Genomic DNA, 20396 nt, shown 5'->3' with positions numbered 1-20396 from the left:
CCTTGAGTAGTATGGCCATTTTCACGATATTGATTCTTCCTATCCATGAGCATGGTATGTTCTTCCATTTATTTATGTCCTCTTTTATTTCACTGAGCAGTGGTTTGTAGTTCTCCTTGAAGAGGTCCTTTACATCCCTTGTAAGTTGGATTCCTAGGTATTTTATTCTCTTTGTAGCAATTGTGAATGGAAGTTCATTCATGATTTGGCTCTCTGTTTGTCTGTTACTGGTGTATAAGAATGCTTGTGATTTTTGCAAATTAATTTTGTATCCTGAGACTTTGCTACAGTTGCTTATCAGCTTAAGGAGATTTTGGGCTGAGATGATGGGGTTTTCTAAATATACAATCATGTCATCTGCAAACAGGGACAATCTGACTTCTTCTTTTCCTAACTGAATACCCTTGATTTCTTTCTCTTGCTTGATTGCCCTAGCCAGAACTTCCAACACTATGTTGAATAGGAGTGGTGAGAGAGGGCATCCCTGTCTTGTGCCAGTTTTCAGAGGGAATGCTTCCAGTTTTTGCCCATTCAGTATGATATTGGCTGTGGGTTTGTCATAAATAGCTCTTATGATTTTGAGATATGTTCCATCAATACCGAATTTATTGAGAGTTTTTAGCATGAAGGGCTGTTGAATTTTGTCAAAGGCCTTTTCTGCATCTATTGAGATAATCATGTGGTTTTTGTCTTTGGTTCTGTTTATATGCTGGATTATGTTTATTGATTTGCGTATGTTGAACCAGCCTTGCATCTCAGGGATGAAGCCAACTTGATCATGGTGGATAAGCTTTTTGATATGCTGCTGGATCCGGTTTGCCAGTATTTTATTGAGGATTTTTGCATCGATGTTCATCAGGGATATTGGTCTAAAATTCTCTTTTTTTGTTGTGTCTCTGCCAGGCTTTGGTATCAGGATGATGTTGGCCTCATAAAATGAGTTAGGGAGGATTCCCTCTTTTTCTATTGATTGGAATAGTTTCAGAAGGAATGGTACCAGCTCCTCCTTGTACCTCTGGTAGAATTCAGCTGTGAATCCATCTGGTCCTGGACTTTTTTTGGTTGGTAGGCTATTAATTATTGCCTCAATTTCAGAGCCTGCTATTGGTCTATTCAGGGATTCAGCTTCTTCCTGGTTTAGTCTTGGGAGAGTGTAAGTGTCCAGGAAATTATCCATTTCTTCTAGGTTTTCTAGTTTATTTGCGTAGAGGTGTTTATAGTATTCTCTGATGGTAGTTTGTATTTCTGTGAGGTCGGTGGTGATATCCCCTTTATCATTTTTTATTGCGTCAATTTGATTCTTCTCTCTTTTCTTCTTTATTAGTCTTGCTAGTGGTCTATCAATTTTGTTGATCTTTTCAAAAAACCAACTCCTGGATTCATTGATTTTTTGGAGGGTTTTTTGTGTCTCTGTCTCCTTCAGTTCTGCTCTGATCTTAGTTATTTCTTGCCTTCTGCTAGCTTTTGAATGTGTTTGCTCTTGCTTCTCTAGTTCTTTTAATTGTGATGTTAGAGTGTCAATTTTAGATCTTTCCAGCTTTCTCTTGTGGGCATTTAGTGCTATAAATTTCCCTCTACACACTGCTTTAAATGTGTCCCAGAGATTCTGGTATGTTGTATCTTTGTTCTCATTGGTTTCAAAGAACATCTTTATTTCTGCCTTCATTTCGTTGTGTACCCAGTAGTCATTCAGGAGCAGGTTATTCAGTTTCCATGTAGTTGAGCGGTTTTGATTGAGTTTCTTAGTCCTGAGTTCTAGTTTGATTGCACTGTGGTCTGAGAGATTGTTTGTTATAATTTCTGTTCTTGTACATTTGCTGAGGAGTGCTTTACTTCCAATTATGTGGTCAATTTTGGAATAAGTGTGATGTGGTGCTGAGAAGAATGTATATTCTGTTGATTTGGGGTGGAGAGTTCTGTAGATGTCTATTAGGTCTGCTTGCTGCAGAGATGAGTTCAATTCCTGGATATCCTTGTTAACTTTCTATCTCGTTGATCTGTCTAACGTGGACAGTGGGATGTTGAAGTCTCCCATTATTATTGTATGGGAGTCTAAGTCTCTTTGTAAGTCTCTAAGGACTTGCTTTATGAATCTGGGTGCTCCTGTATTGGGTGCAAATATATTTAGGATAGTTAGCTCTTCCTGTTGAATTGATCCCTTTACCATTATGTAATGGCCTTCTTTGTCTCTTTTGATCTTTGATGGTTTAAAGTCTGTTTTATCAGAGACTAGTATTGCAACCCCTGCTTTTTTTTGTTCTCTATTTGCTTGGTAGATCTTCCTCCATCCCTTTATTTTGAGCCTATGTGTGTCTCTGCATGTGAGATGGGTCTTCTGAATACAGCAGACTGATGGGTCTTGACTCTTTATCCAGTTTGCCAGTCTGTGTCTTTTAATTGGAGCATTTAGTCCATTTACATATTGTTATGTGTGAACTTGATCCTGCCATTATGATATTAACTGGTTATTTTGCTCGTTAGTTGATGCAGTTTCTTCCTAGCCTCGATGGTCTTTACATTTTGGCATGTTTTTGCAATGGCTGGTACCGGTTGTTCCTTTCCGTGTTTAGTGCTTCCTTCAGGGTCTCTTGTAAGGCAGGCCTGGTGGTGACAAAATCTCTAAGCATTTGCTTATCTGTAAAGGATTTTATTTCTCCTTCACTTATGAAACTTAGTTTGGCTGGATATGAAATTCTGGGTTTAAAATTCTTTTCTTTAAGAATGTTGAATATTGGCCCCTACTCTCTTCTGGCTTGTAGAGTTTCTGCCGAGAGATCTGCTGTTAGTCTGATGGGCTTCCCTTTGTGGGTAACCCGACCTTTCTCTCTGGCTGCTCTTAAGATTTTTTCCTTCATTTCAACTTTGGCGAATCTGGCAATTATGTGTCTTGGAGTTGCTCTTCTCGAGGAGTATCTTTGTGGCGTTCTCTGTATTTCCTGAATTTGAATGTTGGCCTGCCCTACTACGTTGGGGAAGTTCTCCTGGATGATATCCTGAAGAGTGTTTTCTAACTTGGTTCCATTTTCCTCCTCACTTTCAGGCACCCCAATCAGATGTAGATTTGGTCTTTTTACATAATCCCATACTTCTTGCAGGCTTTGTTCATTTCTTTTTCTTCTTTTTTCTTTTGGTTTCTCTTCTCGCTTCATTTCATTCATTTGATCCTCAATTGCTGATACTCTTTCTTCCAGTTGATCGAGTCGGTCACTGAAGCTTGTGCATTTGTCACGTATTTCTCGTGTCATGGTTTTCATCTCTGTCCGTTCGTTTATGGCCTTCTCTGCATTAATTATTCTGGTTATCAATTCTTCCACTCTTTTTTCAAGATTTTTAGTTTCTTTGCGCTGGGTACGTAATTCCTCCTTTAGCTCTGAGAAGTTTGATGGACTGAAGCCTTCTTCTCTCATCTCGTCAAAGTCATTCTCCGTCCAGCTTTGATCCGTTGCTGGCGACGAGCTGTGTTCCTCAGTTGATAATGCAGAAATCACCTGTCGTCTGTGTCGCTCGCGCTGGGAGCTGGAGACTGGAGCTGTTCCTATTCGGCCATCTTGCTCCGCCCCCCTAATCAGTAATACTTTATCATCCTCCCAGATAGTAAAAATACTTTAGAACACTGCCTTCATTGACTTTTCTCCTAATTTATGTGCATTTGTTGTAGTGTAACTTTTTCTTAGCTGTGTGAAATCTCTTAAACCTATTGATTATATATTTAATTTCAATTGTATATTTTATTTTTTGAAATTTCATTTGGTTTTCTCAGATCAGTGTTACTTTTTGGTAGGTATCTTCTTGGTAGATATCTACTTCTTGGTACCTACTTCTTGGTAGTTACCTTAAAATTTTTTCTGTGTGTATTTACAAAAATACAGTCTACGTTGTTTTTTAGGATGAGTCTGGAAATGCCAACTGAAATTTGGGGTTTGTTTTTGTTTTCTACAATTTCTGCTAGTCCTTGGTTATGGAGTCTAATTTCCTTAGTGCTTGGATTATTTTTTATTATGGTCTGGACATTTTATTTAAAATTACTTGTCAGAATAATTTTGAGGCTTGTAATAAACATACTTTCCTTTTAAGAGCAAAGTCTGCTTCTTTACCTAGGAGCATTGTCAGTCAGGGAACGACTTAAACCAAGTTTCTTGAGAACACAGTCTAAATTTTTTAGTATAGCATCTTAATAAACAAAAACAACACTCAATGTTTCAGATTTTATATTGGTTTCCCAAAGGATTTATAGCACTGTATTTCCAAATCATTGTCATGTTAATGTCTTGCAAATCAACATCTCTGCTCATGAACTTCAAATCTAAGCATTTTTAAAAATTGTCTTCTGAACATTTCCATATACTTAGCTTACTGGGATGTGAAATCAACATGTTTACAATGAATCCAATTACTGTTTCTCTGAATGCTTATTTTACTGTTATTTATTGTAGTCAGTGAAATCACTGTCCTCTAGTCATCCAGGGTGCAAACTGCGTTTGAGACTTGGAGAAGAATACTTTGCCTTTTGAGATACCAGTTTGGAGTTGATGGCTGCTAATACTTCCCCTGACTTTAAGTTTGTAGTCTTCTCTCCCTCTCATTTCCATATGCAGTTAGTTCCCAACTCTTATTTATTCCCTTTCTTGTCATTTCTAGTAATTTTCATGCTTCTTTCTTCCACTCTCATACCCACTGCCTTTGTTCAGGCATTCATCATCTCTGATCTTGGGATAATCCTTGGGTGCCTAATACATTCTAATCACTGAGGGCAAAAGTTAACAGGTAAATATTATTGTCCTCACCATTACAGATGAGGATACATCTTTCTTCAGTCACACAGCCGGTAAATGGTGTAATATTAATCACTAACATTTTTTGAATCTTTATGCCAGGCTGTATTATAAGGACTTTACATGTTTTTGCTAATGGTGTTGTTACCTCCATTTTTCAAATGAGAGAACTAAGGTACAGAGAGATTACATAATTTGCCAAAAGTCACACAGCTAGCACACAGTCAAATTGGGATTCTAGTCCAGGAACTCTCTCTAGGAGGTATACTTTGAACTATTACCAGGATTTGAAGAGATTTCGTCTCTTTCTGAAACGTGTACGTTCTTTGTATATCATACTAGAAAAGACTGTTTTCCTTTCTTCTAATATACCCTGCTCTCTTAAGAAATCAATTCTTTTGCTTATCGGGTTCCCTTATGGTAGAACATAATATCATTCTTTTAATCATCTCACCCTATATCCTATCTATTTTTTAAGTCTAAGTTTAGATTCCACATCATTTCTGGAGTAAAGTTTTCACTTTTTCTCCCCCTTGGGTTAACATTAGTTGCTCTTGCCTTTCATAGCACCTTGTTTAGACCATAATACTTAACTTTGTCTGATATGATAGTTGCTTATCTGTATTTTTCTCTAGCTGGATTATGAAATCCTTGAGGGCAAATACTTTACCTGTTAATCTTTAAGTCACTTATGATATACCTGGAGAGCTTGTGGTTTGTAGTAGGGTGTTGATAAGTTTGTAGAGTTTCCACTTTCATATTTTCATTTTGCAATTCTATTTCCTTAATTATTCTAAATTAGTGTTTCTTAAAGTAAAAGGCAATTTTCTTTATATTCGGCTAAATCTTAAGTTAGAGTAAAGGCCCTGTATAATTCATTCCTGCCTACTTCTGCCCATTTCTAACCTTTCTTATCTTCACTCTATATTCTGCGTATTCATTGGCTTCCTATCTTCTGTTTCCCTTTTTTTCACTGTGATAGTGCTTCTTAGTCTGTAATTCTAGTAGATCAAAAACATCAACGTTTAACATAATCAGCCTATGACATGGCTTTAACTACTTTTGAGCATTTTCAGTACTGAATCAACATGTGGTGTCTTTTTAAACACTTAAGCTGTCAGTGAAAGTAATATGTGCCCAACTAGGGGTCTTTTAGTGTGAAGTTGTGATTATATTCAAAATTAGATAAAATAAGTTATTTAGAAATATTCTATGTACTAGAAGTAATAGAGATATGGCAATTACCTTTTTTGTTGTTGTTTTTTAAAAGAAGTGGATTCAAATGTAGCTGAACATCTGAGCATTTATTTTGAAATGGTACCTTAAAACAATTGTCTTACCCAGCGGGTGTTGTGAGGATGTGTATCCTTCTACTCCTAAGATTGCTTGTCATAGGCAGCTGCTCTGTGGTTAACTTGGTCCGGTTGGTTTACTGCCTTGGCCCTGGCAGGTTTCCCAGTTTCATATCTGGTCACTTAGATCTTTTTGCTTTGTTGATAAAATCCAGAAGTCTTGGCCTGACTCAACTAAAAATCTTCCTTTAAAAAATATTTGTGAAAGGAAATTTACTAACATACTAAGTGAAACAAAGTTTAGAAGGCAAAACAAGATAGAAGTACCTACTGTGTATCAGACATAGTCTTAGGCCTGAGTAGAGATGAAGAAGACATGGCCCCTGCTCTCAAGAAGCTGATGAGGGGAGAGGTATGATGTACAGATTGCCTAGGGAACACAGAGGGTGTACCTAATACACACTGTGTGAGAGTAGAGAATGGACAGGAAGGTTTCTTAGACAAGGTCATCATGTAATTTATTATCCTAACTGGTACAGTTTTGAGACTGAGTGTAATTAATTATTATATCAGGACAAAAGGTGTAAACACGGACCATTCTGGGCAAACTTAATATACATGGCCACTCCATTCCAAGAAGATATGTGCTGAATTGTAAAGAGAAGTAGCAATCAAATAGGTTGATTGAGGAAGAGTCCTTTAAAGCAGAAGAAATAGTATGTGAGGAAATAGTGGGGTAAGAGTGAGCACAGTATTAGGTTGAAGCATGTGCAGTTGCCATTTTGTAAGTGAGAAATGGTCAAATAATTGCAGGTTCTCGTAGTTTAAGCTGATAGATGAAGGTAACTTGAGCACAGAGTGTTTGTGCCTAGTGGCAGGAGATGAACCTGAAAAGAAGGCAGGAGCCAGATTGTGAAGTTCTTTGAGTACTGTTTTATGGAATTTGGATTTTATTCTGAAAGTCATTATGTGCATGTTTATGTTTAAATTTTAATTATAAGGTATTTATTTAGTTTTTGAATAGGCAATACATTCTCATGGTCTGAAATTAAAAAAAAAATCTGTTGGTTTAAGTGGGAATAGTTTGTAGTTTTCTTCATTTAATTTTTGTTAGATTTTGGTGTCAGTGGTTTTTTTTTTTTGTTTGTTTGTTTTTGGAGACAGAGCCTTGCTGTGTTGCCCTAGCTGGAGTGCAGTGGCAGAATCTCAGCTCACCGCAACCTCCACTTCCCAGGTTCAAGTGATTCTCATGCCTCAGCCTCCCAAGTAGCTGGGACTACAGGCATGCGCCAGCACGCCCAGCTAAGTTTTGTATTTTTAATAGAGACAGGGTTTCACCATGTTGGCCAGGCTGTTCTTGAACTCCTGGCCTCAAGTGATCCACCTGCCTCGGCCTTCCAAAGCGCTGGGATCCACCCGCCTGGACTTCCAAAGTGCTCGACCTTCCAAAGTGCAGATGTGAGCCTGCCCAAGTTCGGTTGTCAGTGTTTTACTTGCAGCAAAAATAATGTGGAAACTTCTTTTATCTGTGTCCTAAAACAATTAAAGCACTGGAATTATCCATCCACTGGGGGTTTTGTTAGCATTCCCCAGTAAATTGTTTGGGTTTGGTTCTTTTTTGGGGAATGGAAGGGTAGGAGGTAGGCAGCTCTCAGACAACTTTATAATTTCAGTTTTTCAGTCTGTTTAGTTTTCTCTTCTTTCTGCTAGGTTTGGAAAATTATATTTTTCTAGAAAACTACCCATTTCATTCAGGCTTTCAAAATTCTTTACATAGGGTTGAGATAAGAAGTCTTTTACCTTTTTTTTCCTTCAAATTTTATCTATGTTCATGCTCATTTTTTTTTATTTTATTTTTTGTGTTTTTGTACTCCTTTTAAAATTAGATTGTCTCATGATTTATTTTCCAAAGAATTAACTCTTGAATTTTAATGTATTAGTATTTTGTTTTCTAACTCATTAGATTCTGCTTGGGTGGTTTTAAATTTCTTCTGCTTTTTTTTGTTCTTTGTAAACTTTTGGTTGGATGCTTATGTTATTAACTTTTTTTTTCATTTTTTATTGAAATAAATAAGGTTCTGAACATTGCTCTAGGTGAATGCCACAGGATATATATTTTATATAGATGTATGTAGTCTATACATATATATATGGCTGCGCATATGTATATGTACTTGTGTATATATATTCAGTATGTATATACATATGCACATATTTGATGTGGTTATGGAAATAAGTTGAAAGAGGACAGAAACGAATGATAAGGAACTCAGAAAACAAGTGAGAATATTGTAATAGTTCACATGAGAAATTTTGATGGCCCGAATTGAAATCATAGCAGTAGAAATGGAAAGAAGAGCATAGAGAGAGATTGGAAATGAAGTGTATGAGAAAGGGAAAATAAATATCTGAGAATAACTCACAGCTTTGTAGTTTGGGTAGCTGGTAGATAAAGGTGTGTTCACTGATTTAGGGCGTATGTTCAGTATGGAATAATGGAAGAATAGATTTGGGGTGGAAAGGTGAGTTCAGATATAGACATGTTTGCATTAAATCCAGGTACAGATACCTTTTTAAAAATCAGATATTCAAGTCAGGAGCTCAAGAAAGAGGAGGAAGCTAGAGATTTTGAGGGAGGGGGTCAGAGAAAGGGTAGATAGTTGATTTTGTGGTTTGACTGAGGTGGTCTAGAATAGTATCTCTATGATCTAGAGATAATAGGTCTAAAGATGAGTTCTTCAGGGTCTAAATCCTTATAGAACTTTCTTCCTTTTTTTTTTAAGATGAAGTCTTGGTCTGTCACCCTAGCTGGAGTGCAGTGGCGTGATCTTGGCCCACTGCAACCTCCGCCTCCAGGGTTCAAGCCATTCTTCTTCCTCAGCCTTCCGAGTAACTGGGATTGCAGATGTACACCACCATGCCCGGCTAAATTTTTTATTTTTAGTAGAGACAGGGTTTTGCCATGTTGGCCAGGCTGGTCTCGAACTCCTGACCTCAAGTGATCCGCTAGCCTCGGCCTCCCAAAAGTGCTGGGATTACAGGTGTGAGCCACTACACCCGGCCTAGAACTTTCTTTATAGAACCAATTTTGTTTTCATTTTGATGATAAATTAAAAATAAATTAATATAAGCGTATTCTGGGTTGTCTGAATGACTATCATGCTACACGGATTTTGGTGCCAGTATTGTGTTTAAACACTTGCTAAGTGATCATCTGGAGCCCGCATGTCTGATAAACCTCCTGTATTGGAATGTAGATCAGGCTAATGTGTATTAATGTAAAATCAAGAAAATCAACTTCAACTGCTGTACTCATGCTGAATTATTTTGCCATTAAAAATTTCTTTTATAGTGATAATTACAGGTGAAAGGTATTTTCATAGAACTTCCTGAGAAACAAATCTCATAAAGAACCTTTTAAGAAACTTATAAAGGCATTTTTTTTTCTTTTTTTCTGAGACCGAGTTTTGCTCTTGTTGCCCAGGCTGGAGTGCAATGGCACGATCTTGGCTCACCGCAACCTCCGCCTCCTGGGTTCTAGTGATTCTTCTGCCTCAGCCTCCCGAGTAGCTGGGATTACAGGCATGCACCACCACACCCGGCTAATTTTGTATTTTTATTAGAGACGGGGTTTCACCATGTTGGTCAGGCTGGTTTCAAACTCCCGACAAGTGATCCTCCTGCCTCAGCCTCCCAAAGTGCTGGGATTACAGGTGTGAGCCACTGCACCTGGCCAAGAAATTTTAATTGTCACAGACTGATTAAAGAAAATAGGACTTATATGTAGATTATGTGTTCAGGCCAATTGAAGCTTTATAAGATGTCATGGTTCCCTCTGAACAAAGTGTTTCATGGAAACTTGGAGAGACAAAAGTGATGAAGTGATGGGAGAGCTGACTGACCATGTGACTCACTGGTAGGTGTGTGTGTACATGTGTATATGTATTTTTGTGAGCATCGCACTGCATGAATCTCCACTTATCTCTAAATATTAACTTATAACATTTATTAGTGGTAAGCAGTGTGGCATTTTTATTGAATTTTTTTTATTTTTATGTTGATATACATACATATACATTGTGAAATGATTACTATTATCAAGCTATATTTACCATCCTGTACATTAGATCTCCAGAACTTACTCATCTTGCGTGACTGAACTTTGTGCCTTTTGACCAACTTTTCCCAATTTCCCCCAACCCCTGAGCCCCTGGCAACCACCATTCTACTCTCTGGTTCTATGAGTTTGACTTTTTTAGATTCCACATGTAAGTGAGATCATGCAGAATTTGTCTTTTTGGGCCTGGCTTATTTAGTTTAATGTACCCCAGGTTCATCCATGTTGTAGCAAATGACAGAATTTCCTCTTTTTTTTAGAGACAGAGTCTTGCTCTGTCACCTAGGCTGGAGTGCAGTGGCGCAATCTCGGCTCACTGCAACCTTCGCCTTCCGGTTCAAGCCAGTTCTCCTGCCTCAGCCTCCCAAGTAGCTGGGACTACAGGTGCATGCCTCCACACCCAGCTATTTTTTTGCATTTTAGTAGAGACAGGGTTTCACCGTGTTGCCCAGGCTGATCTTGAACTCCTGAGCTCAGGCAGTCTTCCTGCCTCGGGCTCCCAAAGTGCTAGGATTACAGGCCTGAGCTGCCGCACTCAGCTCCTGTTTTTTAAAGGCTGAATTTATTCCATTGTATTTATATACCACAAATTCTTTATCCATTCCTCTCTTGATGGACACTTGGGTTGATTCCATATCTTTTACTGTTATGAATGATGCTGCAGGGAACATGAGAGTGCAGATACCTCTTTGAGATACTGATTTCATTTCCTTAGGATCTATACCCAGAAGTGAGATTGCTGGATCATATGGTAGTTATGTTTAATTTTTTTGAGGAACCTCCATACTGTTTTCCATAATGGTTGTACTAATTTATATTCTTCTCAACCAACAATGTACAAGTGTTCTCTTTTCTCCACGTCCTTGCCAACAGTTATCTTTTATCTTTTTGATAGTAGTCATCCTAAGAAGTATGAGTGTTAGCTCATTGTGGTTTTGATTTGCATTTTTCTGATGATAGTGATGTTGAGCATTTTTCACATACTAGCTGGCCATTTATATGTCTTTTGAGAAATGTCTATTCAGGTCCTTTCCTCGTTTTTTAAAATTGGATTGTTGTCTTGCTGTTGAGTTGTTTGAGTTCCTTATATGTTTTGGATATTAACCCCTAATCAGGTGTATGGTTGCAAATATTTTCTCCCATAGTGTATCTCTTCACTGCATTGTTTCTTTTGTCGTGCTAAAATGCATTTTGTATAACTGTTTTACAATTCATAAAAGATTTTAAACAGGTAAGTAATCCTATAATACAACTGAAGTTAGAAATAATAATAACTTACGTGCTTTTTAAAATAAAACATCTACTGTAGTTAAGTTTGGCTTTCTAGTCTTGTTTGGTGACCTGGTATCTTATTACTGAAGATGTGCATTCTGCAGATCATCAGAGTTCAAATAGGATGTTGAACATAGAGGGTTGAATAATGTATGACCCTTTAAAGATTCCCCTTAAAAGAAGGGTTTACTGCCCAGCTGTGAGAAATGTGAGATCCTGACAGCCCCCTCTTTCCCCACCCTTGTCCCCCACCTTAGAGTCTGGCTCAGGTCTAGAGACACTCCCCTCTCCTCATGTCACAGACTTCCTGGGGCAGCATGCATGTGCAGACTGAGCAAGGCAGAGGTAAAAAAGGCCTGACTATTTCAGCCCGTCACAGAGTACTCTGATGGACAGTGCTTGCTTTAGAACTTCCTATATGGTTGGCTGAAGTTATGTTGGGCTTGCATCAGTTTGAGTTCTGTCCAAACCTGGTTTCTCTGCCTTCCATTCACAGGTGTTTATCTCTAGTGAACATTTGTACCTCAGACACCATATTACCTCAGCTTCAGAGAAACCAGCCTGCAGTAGCTCCTGATAGCATGGAGCTAGTTTAGTGGAAGGGAATATACATCAAACAAGAAATTTAAAATGTTATCAATGTTATGTAGAAGCATAGGGTGCCATGGTAGTGCGTTATGGAAAGGACCAATGCCCAGCTAATCATATTGTTTTGAGAGGTAGCCTAGACTAGTAGTCAGAATATGAACCTTGGGCATACTGCTTACTCTCTCCAGGCCACTTTCCTCATTTGTAATATGGGAATGACACATATTCTATCATCCTTTAGAAGACTAGCCTGGGATTGCTCACGTGGTTGGGGAAAGATTCCCAGCAGTAAGAGAGAGCAATGCACATCTTCCAAGCCTCTGTTTCTGTCAGTTTGTTGATGTCCCATTGGCCAAAGCGGTTTACATGGCCAAGCTGTGATTCGAGGATGAAGAAGTAGACTTGCATTTATGTTTGTATTTACACACACACGTGCCTAAAAATTACCAAACAGAATGTTATATAATAGTGATAGTTAAAATGTATTAAGCACTTTTGGTAAATAATGCTTAGTAAGAGTCAGCCGGACTATTATTATTTAATATGTTCTATCTCACTATGATATGAAAAAGAAGAAACGCTTTTAAATAATTTGGTATATTTGACATCTTAAAATCATTTTAATGATAACGCTTTTCACATAAAGTAAAGCTCTCTCTTTTTTTCCTCTGCAGTAAGAAAAGTGGAAAACCACCATTACAGAACAATGAGGTAACATTTTAAATCATCTTCTTTTTGGGATTTCATGTATTTATTTCATTTATTTTGTTATATGGCTCTGATTTAGGATAAAATTTTATAATTAGTAGGGAACTTAAAAATCCCTCCAGTCTTCTACACATTACAGGAATGCTGTCTGAAATAGGACTCCTGACAGGAAAGTGTTACCTTAGGAGGCAGCCATAACTGCATTAGTTCTAGCCCATGATGATATTAATTTCCCCCCTTCTAGCTTCTTAGCAGTGACTCTGTTATATCTTTTGTATGGAGATATATCTTGTCCCCCCACTCTTTCCCTTCCCCCTCCCCTCCCCTTCCCTCTTTTTTCTTTTTCTTCTCTTTTCTTTAAAATTTTCTTTTTACCAACCAGGTCTCATTCTGTCATCCAGGCTGGAGTGCAGTGTCATGATTATAGTTCACTGTAACCTTGACCTCCTGAGCTCTAAGGATCCTCCTACGTCAGCCTCCGAAGTAGCTAGGACTGTAGGTGTGAGCCACCTTGTCTGGCTCTGTTTTCTCTAGTAGACCCACATATATTTGAAGATAGTTGTATCTTATGAGTCTTTCTTTCCCTGTGCTAAGCAATCTTGATTCCTTCTAATATGTCTAATGTGACATGGGTTCTGGTCCTTTTTCAGTTCTGTATACATTCCTCTGAACCTATAAGAGTTTCCTTAGGCATTGTGCTTAGAATGGAATGTAGTTGTCCAGTTGTGGCCTGACTAGCGTGGAATATATCAGCATGATTACATTTCTTGATATGAATACAATATTGCTAAATTTCATCCTAAAATTGCTTTTATTTCTTTAACTATTACTATGGTAAATTATAAACTGCAGGTGTATTTCTGACAAACAGCTCTACATCTCTACATGTTATATTCATGATAGCTTTATTGAGTTATAATTATATACCATAAAATTTATCCATTTAAGTGTATAAATGAGTAGTTAGTATAGTCACAGAGTTGTGTGGCTATCACCATTACCTAATTTTAGGAAATTTTCATCTCTCCAAAAAAAATCCTATATCCATTAGCAGTCGTTCCTTATTACCCTCTTCCCCCAATCCCTGGCAACCACAAATCTGTTTCTGTCTCTGTTGACTTACCTGTTCTGGACATTTCAAATAAATGAAATCATATAATATGTGGCTTTTTATACCTAGCTTCTTTCACTTAGCACAATGTTTTCAAGGTTCATCATATTGTTGCTGTATCAGTATTGCATTCCTTTTTATTGCTGAATAGTGTTCTTTGTATGCATATACCACATTATGTTTATCGGTTCATCAGTTGGTGGACATTTAGATTGTTTCTATTTTTTGGCTATTATGAATAATAATAATGCTGCTATGAAAATTTGTGCACAAGTTTTTATGTAGAGATATGTTTTTATTTCTATATCTAGGAGTGGAATTGCTGGGTCATATGTTAACTCAGTTGATTTGTTTTAGATAAACATTAATTTATTGCTGTAAATGTCAGCTGATTGGGTTTAACCTACTATCTATACCAGTAGTCTAATTTTTAGTGCAATTCTCACATCTGGTGTGTTAAGTAGAAGAATTATCTACAAATTTAATTTGCCTTTCCTTTCTTTCACAGAATTGCTGATAGTTTTGACTATGTAAGGACCAAGGAGATTGCTCTGTGATATCTCTTAATCTTTGTTTCTGGTTATTCAGCTGTGACTACGTCCAGTTATAGCAAAATCTGGTTCTTATTTCTCCATTAAGGCTACAATAATTTTATAAGAAACATCTAATTCCTTTATTAATTTATTAATTCACTTAGTAAGTCAATCTTTCAGTAAATATTTATTGAGCTCCTCATATATGCCTGGCATTGTTCTTGGCTCTGGGTATATGACAGTTATAAAAATAAGTTTCCATCCTCATGGAGCTTACATTCTACATATCAGCTAGTATGCTAGTATGGTATCCTTAACAAATAAGAAAATTGGAACAGTTGGCCGGGTGCGGTGGCTCAAGCCTGTAATCCCAGCACTTTGGGAGGCCGAGACGGGCGGATCACGAGGTCAGGAGATCGAGACCATCCTGGCTAACACGGTGAAACCCCATCTCTACTAAAAAATACAAAAAACTAGCCGGGCGAAGTGGCGGGCGCCTGTGGTCCCAGCTACTCGGGAGGCTGAGGCAGGAGAATGGCGTAAACCCGGGAGGCAGAGCTTGCAGTGAGCTGAGATCCGGCCACTGCACTCCAGCCTGGGCGACAGAGCCAGACTCAGTCTCAAAAAAAAAAAAAAAAAGAAAAAAAAAGAAAATTGGAACAGTTTAACATGATGTACTTTTAGTAAACTCATGCTGGCTTCTAGTGATTAGTGTCTCTTAAGTCTTCCCCAACTCTCCATGTCAGTGTCTGTTCTCTGAATATCCTGGTGATTGACATCAAGATTGTCATTCTTTAGTTTCCATAATATTTCCTTCCCAGTCTTTGAAAAATGTGGTAAGATGTGCTTATGTTCACTTCTCTGATATCTGCAGCTCCACGATCTCTCATATCTAAGTTATATCTGAGCAATCAAATCTTAGTTATCTGAACTTAGTCATATCTGTTATTTGCATATCGGAGATCTGCAAGTTCTAGGACAGCTTGATTCATTTTACTCATTTTTTTCTTATTTTTCTGTACAATACTGTTTTAGCATATACTTATTTGCTGGTTGCATAGTGTGAGCAAGATAAATTTAGGTTATATTAAGTGATTGGCAATAAAAAGGACACAAGATGCACACTGATACCACATTTGTTAAATTTATAGGAAGTGCACACGTGTGCTAAAATGAAATCTAGTAGGATATGTAACAAAGACAGTAGGTTTAGTTTTCTTATTTTTGCTTATCAGAATTTTCTAATTTTTCTACAGTGAATATGTTACTTTTGAGGAAAGCAATTTAACCTATTTTCTTTATAGAAATTTTGTATATCCTTTGTGATGGGGATAGGGTGGGGAGAGGCAATTTTCATAAGACATAAATTTTAAGGAGAAAAAAGGATTTAATTAGAAAGAGAACAGTATAATGAAATTCAAAATGTATAAAGATAAGTACTGTGCTGGGTTCAGTATTTAGCATTCCCATGCATATTTTTGTATTTTGGCATGTGTGTGTATCCATAAACAATATAGGGAGAATTACTTTACATATTTAAAAGTTTCATAAATTCATGTGTAAAATGAATTGCATGCATCATTCTAATTTTTTCCAGCATACTGTTTTTTAGATCACTCCATGTTTAAAGCTGTAGACCTGCTCTTGCATATTCTGTTTCTATGTATGTGAGCTGCTTTCTTTTTTACAGTTGTTATAGAGTTTTCATTGAATAATTTTGCTATGATTTATGTAATATTGGTATACATTTAGGTTATTTTTCATTTTATGGTATTATAAACAGAGTACGATGTTTTCATTTGTGTGGCTAAGCATATGTGCAGGTATGTTTGTAGGGTAAGTTCCTGAAAGTAAATTTACTAGGTTATTTTACATTTTACAGTCAGTGTACATTTTACATTTTGATAAATGATATATAATAGTTGTACCAGTTTTCATTTTTCCCTACAATATACAGGAATACTTATACTGTGTCAGCACTACATGGCCTCTTATTTTACTGCTATTTCAAACTTCTTTTTCAGTCAGTCTCACCTAAGGTGATTGACATATCAATAGGAACTTCTCATTGTACTTTGACCTTGTTACCTTTTGAATTTTAGGTTTTCTTTTTTCCTTTGTTACGTTATTACTTTGACTTCTCAAATAGCTTTTAATGATTTGTTTGCTTTTTCTATAATGTTCATGTTAAACTTATATCACCACAGTGGTCTTTTTTTTTGTATTTAAAAAAGTTATTGGGAAGTTTAGAAGTGGGAAAAGTGGTCTCTTTTTGTATTTAAAAAAATTACTGGAAAGTTTAGAAGTGGGAAAAGTTCATTGTGAATTTAAAATGGAATCTTAGGAAAGGCTAGTAATGTTATGAAATATACTGCCTCTATAGTTACTCTTATTTAGATTGGTTTCAGGTAGAGTTTTGCTGTGATCAGGATACTCTCCTATTCCTGACATCTCTTTGAATTCAGCCCTTCTGAGCCAACCTCCCCGTCCAGGTGGTCCTTTGCAGAAAACAGTGATAATTTGGGAGAATATAGTTAGTTCCCTTCATGGATTGAAATGTAATGAAAATCCCTCAGCTTTCAGTCAGTTTAAGGATAGGGAAAGTGACAACAGGAATGGAAGAAAATGAGGAATTTTATACCAGTTAGCAACTAATATTTTAAAGTGTTTCAACTTTACTCTCTTGTAACTCTTTTTTTCTAACCTTCGTCATTGTTTGTCCTAGATCATTTCTTTAGAGTAGCTTTCAGAAACAGGTGGTCTTCTGTTTAACTCAGATGTCCGTTTCACCTCAGGATTGTGCCACTTAAAAGTTCGAGCTAGGAATGGAGAAGGGTGTTGGCTACAGGTAAGGCAAGCTGAAGTGAGGAGGGAGTGGTGATGGTGACAGGAGGAAGAACAAATAGTTTAACTTCTTTTTTTTTGAAGGCAGTTAATATGTATGGCCTTCTCTTTACTCGTTTCTTCCTATGTTTTCCGGGTTTGGGGAAAACACAAACAGAGATTAGGTTGAATGTGTAAGGTTTAGCTTGAGGAGAATACGCTAGTTCAACTAAATGGACTGTGAGTAGGGCTTATTTCTCTGTTTTGTTTGCTGTTGTGTCCATATCATTTGGAATAGGGTTTGGATCAAGTAGTTGTTTGTTGAGTGAATGAATGCATGCATGTATGAATTAAGCAGACTGAGCCTGCAAGTCAGTAGGATGAGGTTTTCAACTTTATCTGAAAGACTTGAAATGCTGAGTCTCTGTTCCAGCAGTTGCAGGTTAGGCTGATTCTTCTCCAGTTCCTCCTATTGTAGTCTTTCTAGTCTAATCCTATGAACACAATGCCTTCAGACTTCCTTTTGTGGCCTATAGTTCTGCACTGCACTCAGTGCCTGTTTATTAGGATAATGTCTATAAAGCCTTAGCACAGTGTCTGACATATAGTTGGTAGTTATTATTATTCTAATTCGGTACCCAAACAGTTCACTTAAGGCTCATCTAGTGAGATATTTATTTAATCAAAGCACATTTACATTATATCTAGCTAATAGAGGTACTCTACAAATAGAAACAGGTATTTGTTTTCAGGAGTTAGCCAGATAAGTGAGCTGTGATTATGGAGGTGGGGAAACAGTCAGGGAATTGGGGTTTTTCTGGAGTATCTTGCCTTTTCCAAGAAGTTTCCCCTGTCTATTCTCCCGAACAGTTCAAGAGTAATGTCTCGTCACTTGTTTCCTTATCTTTGCAAATGGTTTAGTACTTCCATTTTCATGGAGCTAGTGAAAATGAAAAAACTCTTGAGAGAGGTAAGATTATCTTCTTTTAAATCCCTCTACACTAACAGTAAGTTCTCAGTCCTTACTGTGGCTTCAAGCCTCTGTCCTTTATAAGCCCTGCCTACCTTTTAAACTTCTCTCATTCTTGTTCCCTTTGCTGTAGCAATACCGCCATCTTGCTGTGAAATGTGCACACCTATTTTATTTCCAACACGTATTTTTGTGCTTGGTGTTCCTTGTGCTTCACTCCCTCCACCCTCGTACCCACTTTAAATAATCACATGGCTTTTCTTTCTTTGTGTCTAAGCTTAAATGTCAAGAGGCTTTTCAGACCATCCTGTGTAAACTGTTCTTTTTTTTTTCCTCATGACCCTGCCTGGTCTATCCGTGATAATTTATTTATTGGTTTATTTTTTGTCTGTGTTTCTCCCGCTAGAATGTGAGCTGCATGAGTGAAAGAACCTTGTCTGTCTTTGAAATTTATGAGGAAGAGAGAGTGAATTGACAGACTGTATATTGGAAATGTTAAATGGTAAATCTAGGAATCCAAAAATTTCCTATATTTGGTATCAGGGAAAATTCTGTTCAGGATTTTTTTTTTTTTTTTTTTAAATATGGTGTTAATCAGGAAGTGGCTAATACAAAACTCAGTAAGCCCTTGGCCTTTTTTTCAGCTGTCTCTCTGACCTCATCCTCTGTGATGGTACCTTCCTCACAGCTGCAGCCAGGTTGGCCATTTTGTTCTTCCTCAAGCACGTTGCAGGCATTCACCTTGGTATTTTGCAGTTGCTATTTCTTCTGCTTGCAGTTTTCTTCATCCAGATAATTATGTGGTTCCAGAACTCACTTCCTTATTCAGTTTTTAGATAACATTATTCTCTCAAAAACATGTTTGAATATGAGGAGCAGTGTAAGTATGCAAGTCTGGGCTTTGTAAATTCAGTATTTATCTTGATAACTGTTTATATTGACTTAGATGAAACATGATTCTTTAATTTTATGATACATTTGTTATAGCGATCTTAAAAGGGCTTCTTGTTTTTAATGCAGAAAGAGGGGAAAAAGGAGCGAGCTGTGGTGGACAAGGTGTTTTTCTCAAGGCTCGCACAGATTCTGAAAATCATGGTCCCTAGAACATTTTGTAAAGAGGTAAGTCTTATGAAATTATAATCTTAAGTATATTGGACCATTCTTGAATAAAATACCTGAGTCTGGGTAATTTGTAAAGAAAAGAGATTTAATTGGCTCATGCTTCTGCTGGCTGTACAAGCATGGCACAGCATCTCCTCCACTTCCGGGGAGGCCTTGGGAAGCTGGTGATCACAGCTGAAGCTGAATGGGGAAGCCAGTGTCTCACATGGCGAGAGAGGGAGCAAAGGGCCGAGGAGGTGCCACTTTTAAACAACCAGATACATGAGAACTCACTCACTATCTGGAGGACAGTGCCATGCCATGAGGGATCTGCCTCCATGACCCAAACACCTCCTACCAGGCCCCACCTCCAACACTAGGGATTACATTTCAGCATGAGATTTGGGTGGAGACAGATACCCAAATTATATTATTAGGTGTTCAACTTTCAAGGTTACATAAGATTAGACCAATAAAATCATAACTCTTTGGTTATACTATAGGTCAAATGTTTTCTCTGTAGGTAAAGAAGACTACTAAATTTTTGTCTTTAAATCATCCCTGCCATACAAAAACCCTTGTTCAGTGCCAGTTTTTAAGTAGTTTTCTCTTGTTTATGAAATATTATTTCATTTTATGTGAAATACTAGGGTATTGCCATGCAGCTACCTCAAATGGTATTGCTTTGTTATAATTAAATACTGTCAATAAAAACTGGATTAAATGTCAAAAGACAAACCTTTTTATTACATTGAGATGTTAACGAGTCACATTAGTGTGGAATGTATTTGATTAAATATTTTTAAGATAACCAAAATGATACCTGGATTCATCAGGTATTTCAGGAAGTGAGCTGATTGTATGAATAGTTTTATAATTCATTCCTTTGCTCTTTTATCAAGATTATCTTCATTATTTGATAAACATTTTTAATGATTATTAAAATAATGCTGTGTTCTCCATCTTCCTCAGCATTCTCTCATTCTGTAACTAGAAATATCATTACCTTCAACTCTTCCTCTTCCCCTTGTCACCCTTTTTGACCACTGGGATCTGCTAATTTTTCCTATACTTAACTGTTAAAAAAGCGTTGTAGTTCCCAAAGACAA

The 20396-nt window shown here is 37.2% G+C and overlaps 1 protein-coding gene across 4 annotated transcripts in view; it reads left to right on the top strand.

Annotated features, from left to right (window-relative positions):
- The window catches only part of ABCD3 (ATP binding cassette subfamily D member 3), a 101363-nt gene that overhangs the window by 34254 nt on the left and 46713 nt on the right, over positions 1 to 20396 (top strand). For 3 of the 4 annotated variants that reach the window (XM_005542668.5, XM_015432616.4, XM_005542671.5), the window contains exons 2-3: positions 12716 to 12752; positions 19207 to 19305. In XM_005542668.5, coding sequence (XP_005542725.1) covers positions 12716 to 12752; positions 19207 to 19305 — 136 coding nt within the window. The remainder of the gene's footprint in view (positions 1 to 12715; positions 12753 to 19206; positions 19306 to 20396) is intronic. The other variant, XM_065518560.2, reaches the window with a different exon arrangement.

Source organism: Macaca fascicularis, chromosome 1, assembly GCF_037993035.2.
Source record: "Macaca fascicularis isolate 582-1 chromosome 1, T2T-MFA8v1.1".
Taxonomy (NCBI): Eukaryota; Metazoa; Chordata; class Mammalia; order Primates; family Cercopithecidae; genus Macaca; species Macaca fascicularis.
The sequence above is the reverse complement of the archived record's forward strand: the minus strand, read 5'-3'. Positions and strand labels throughout refer to the sequence as shown.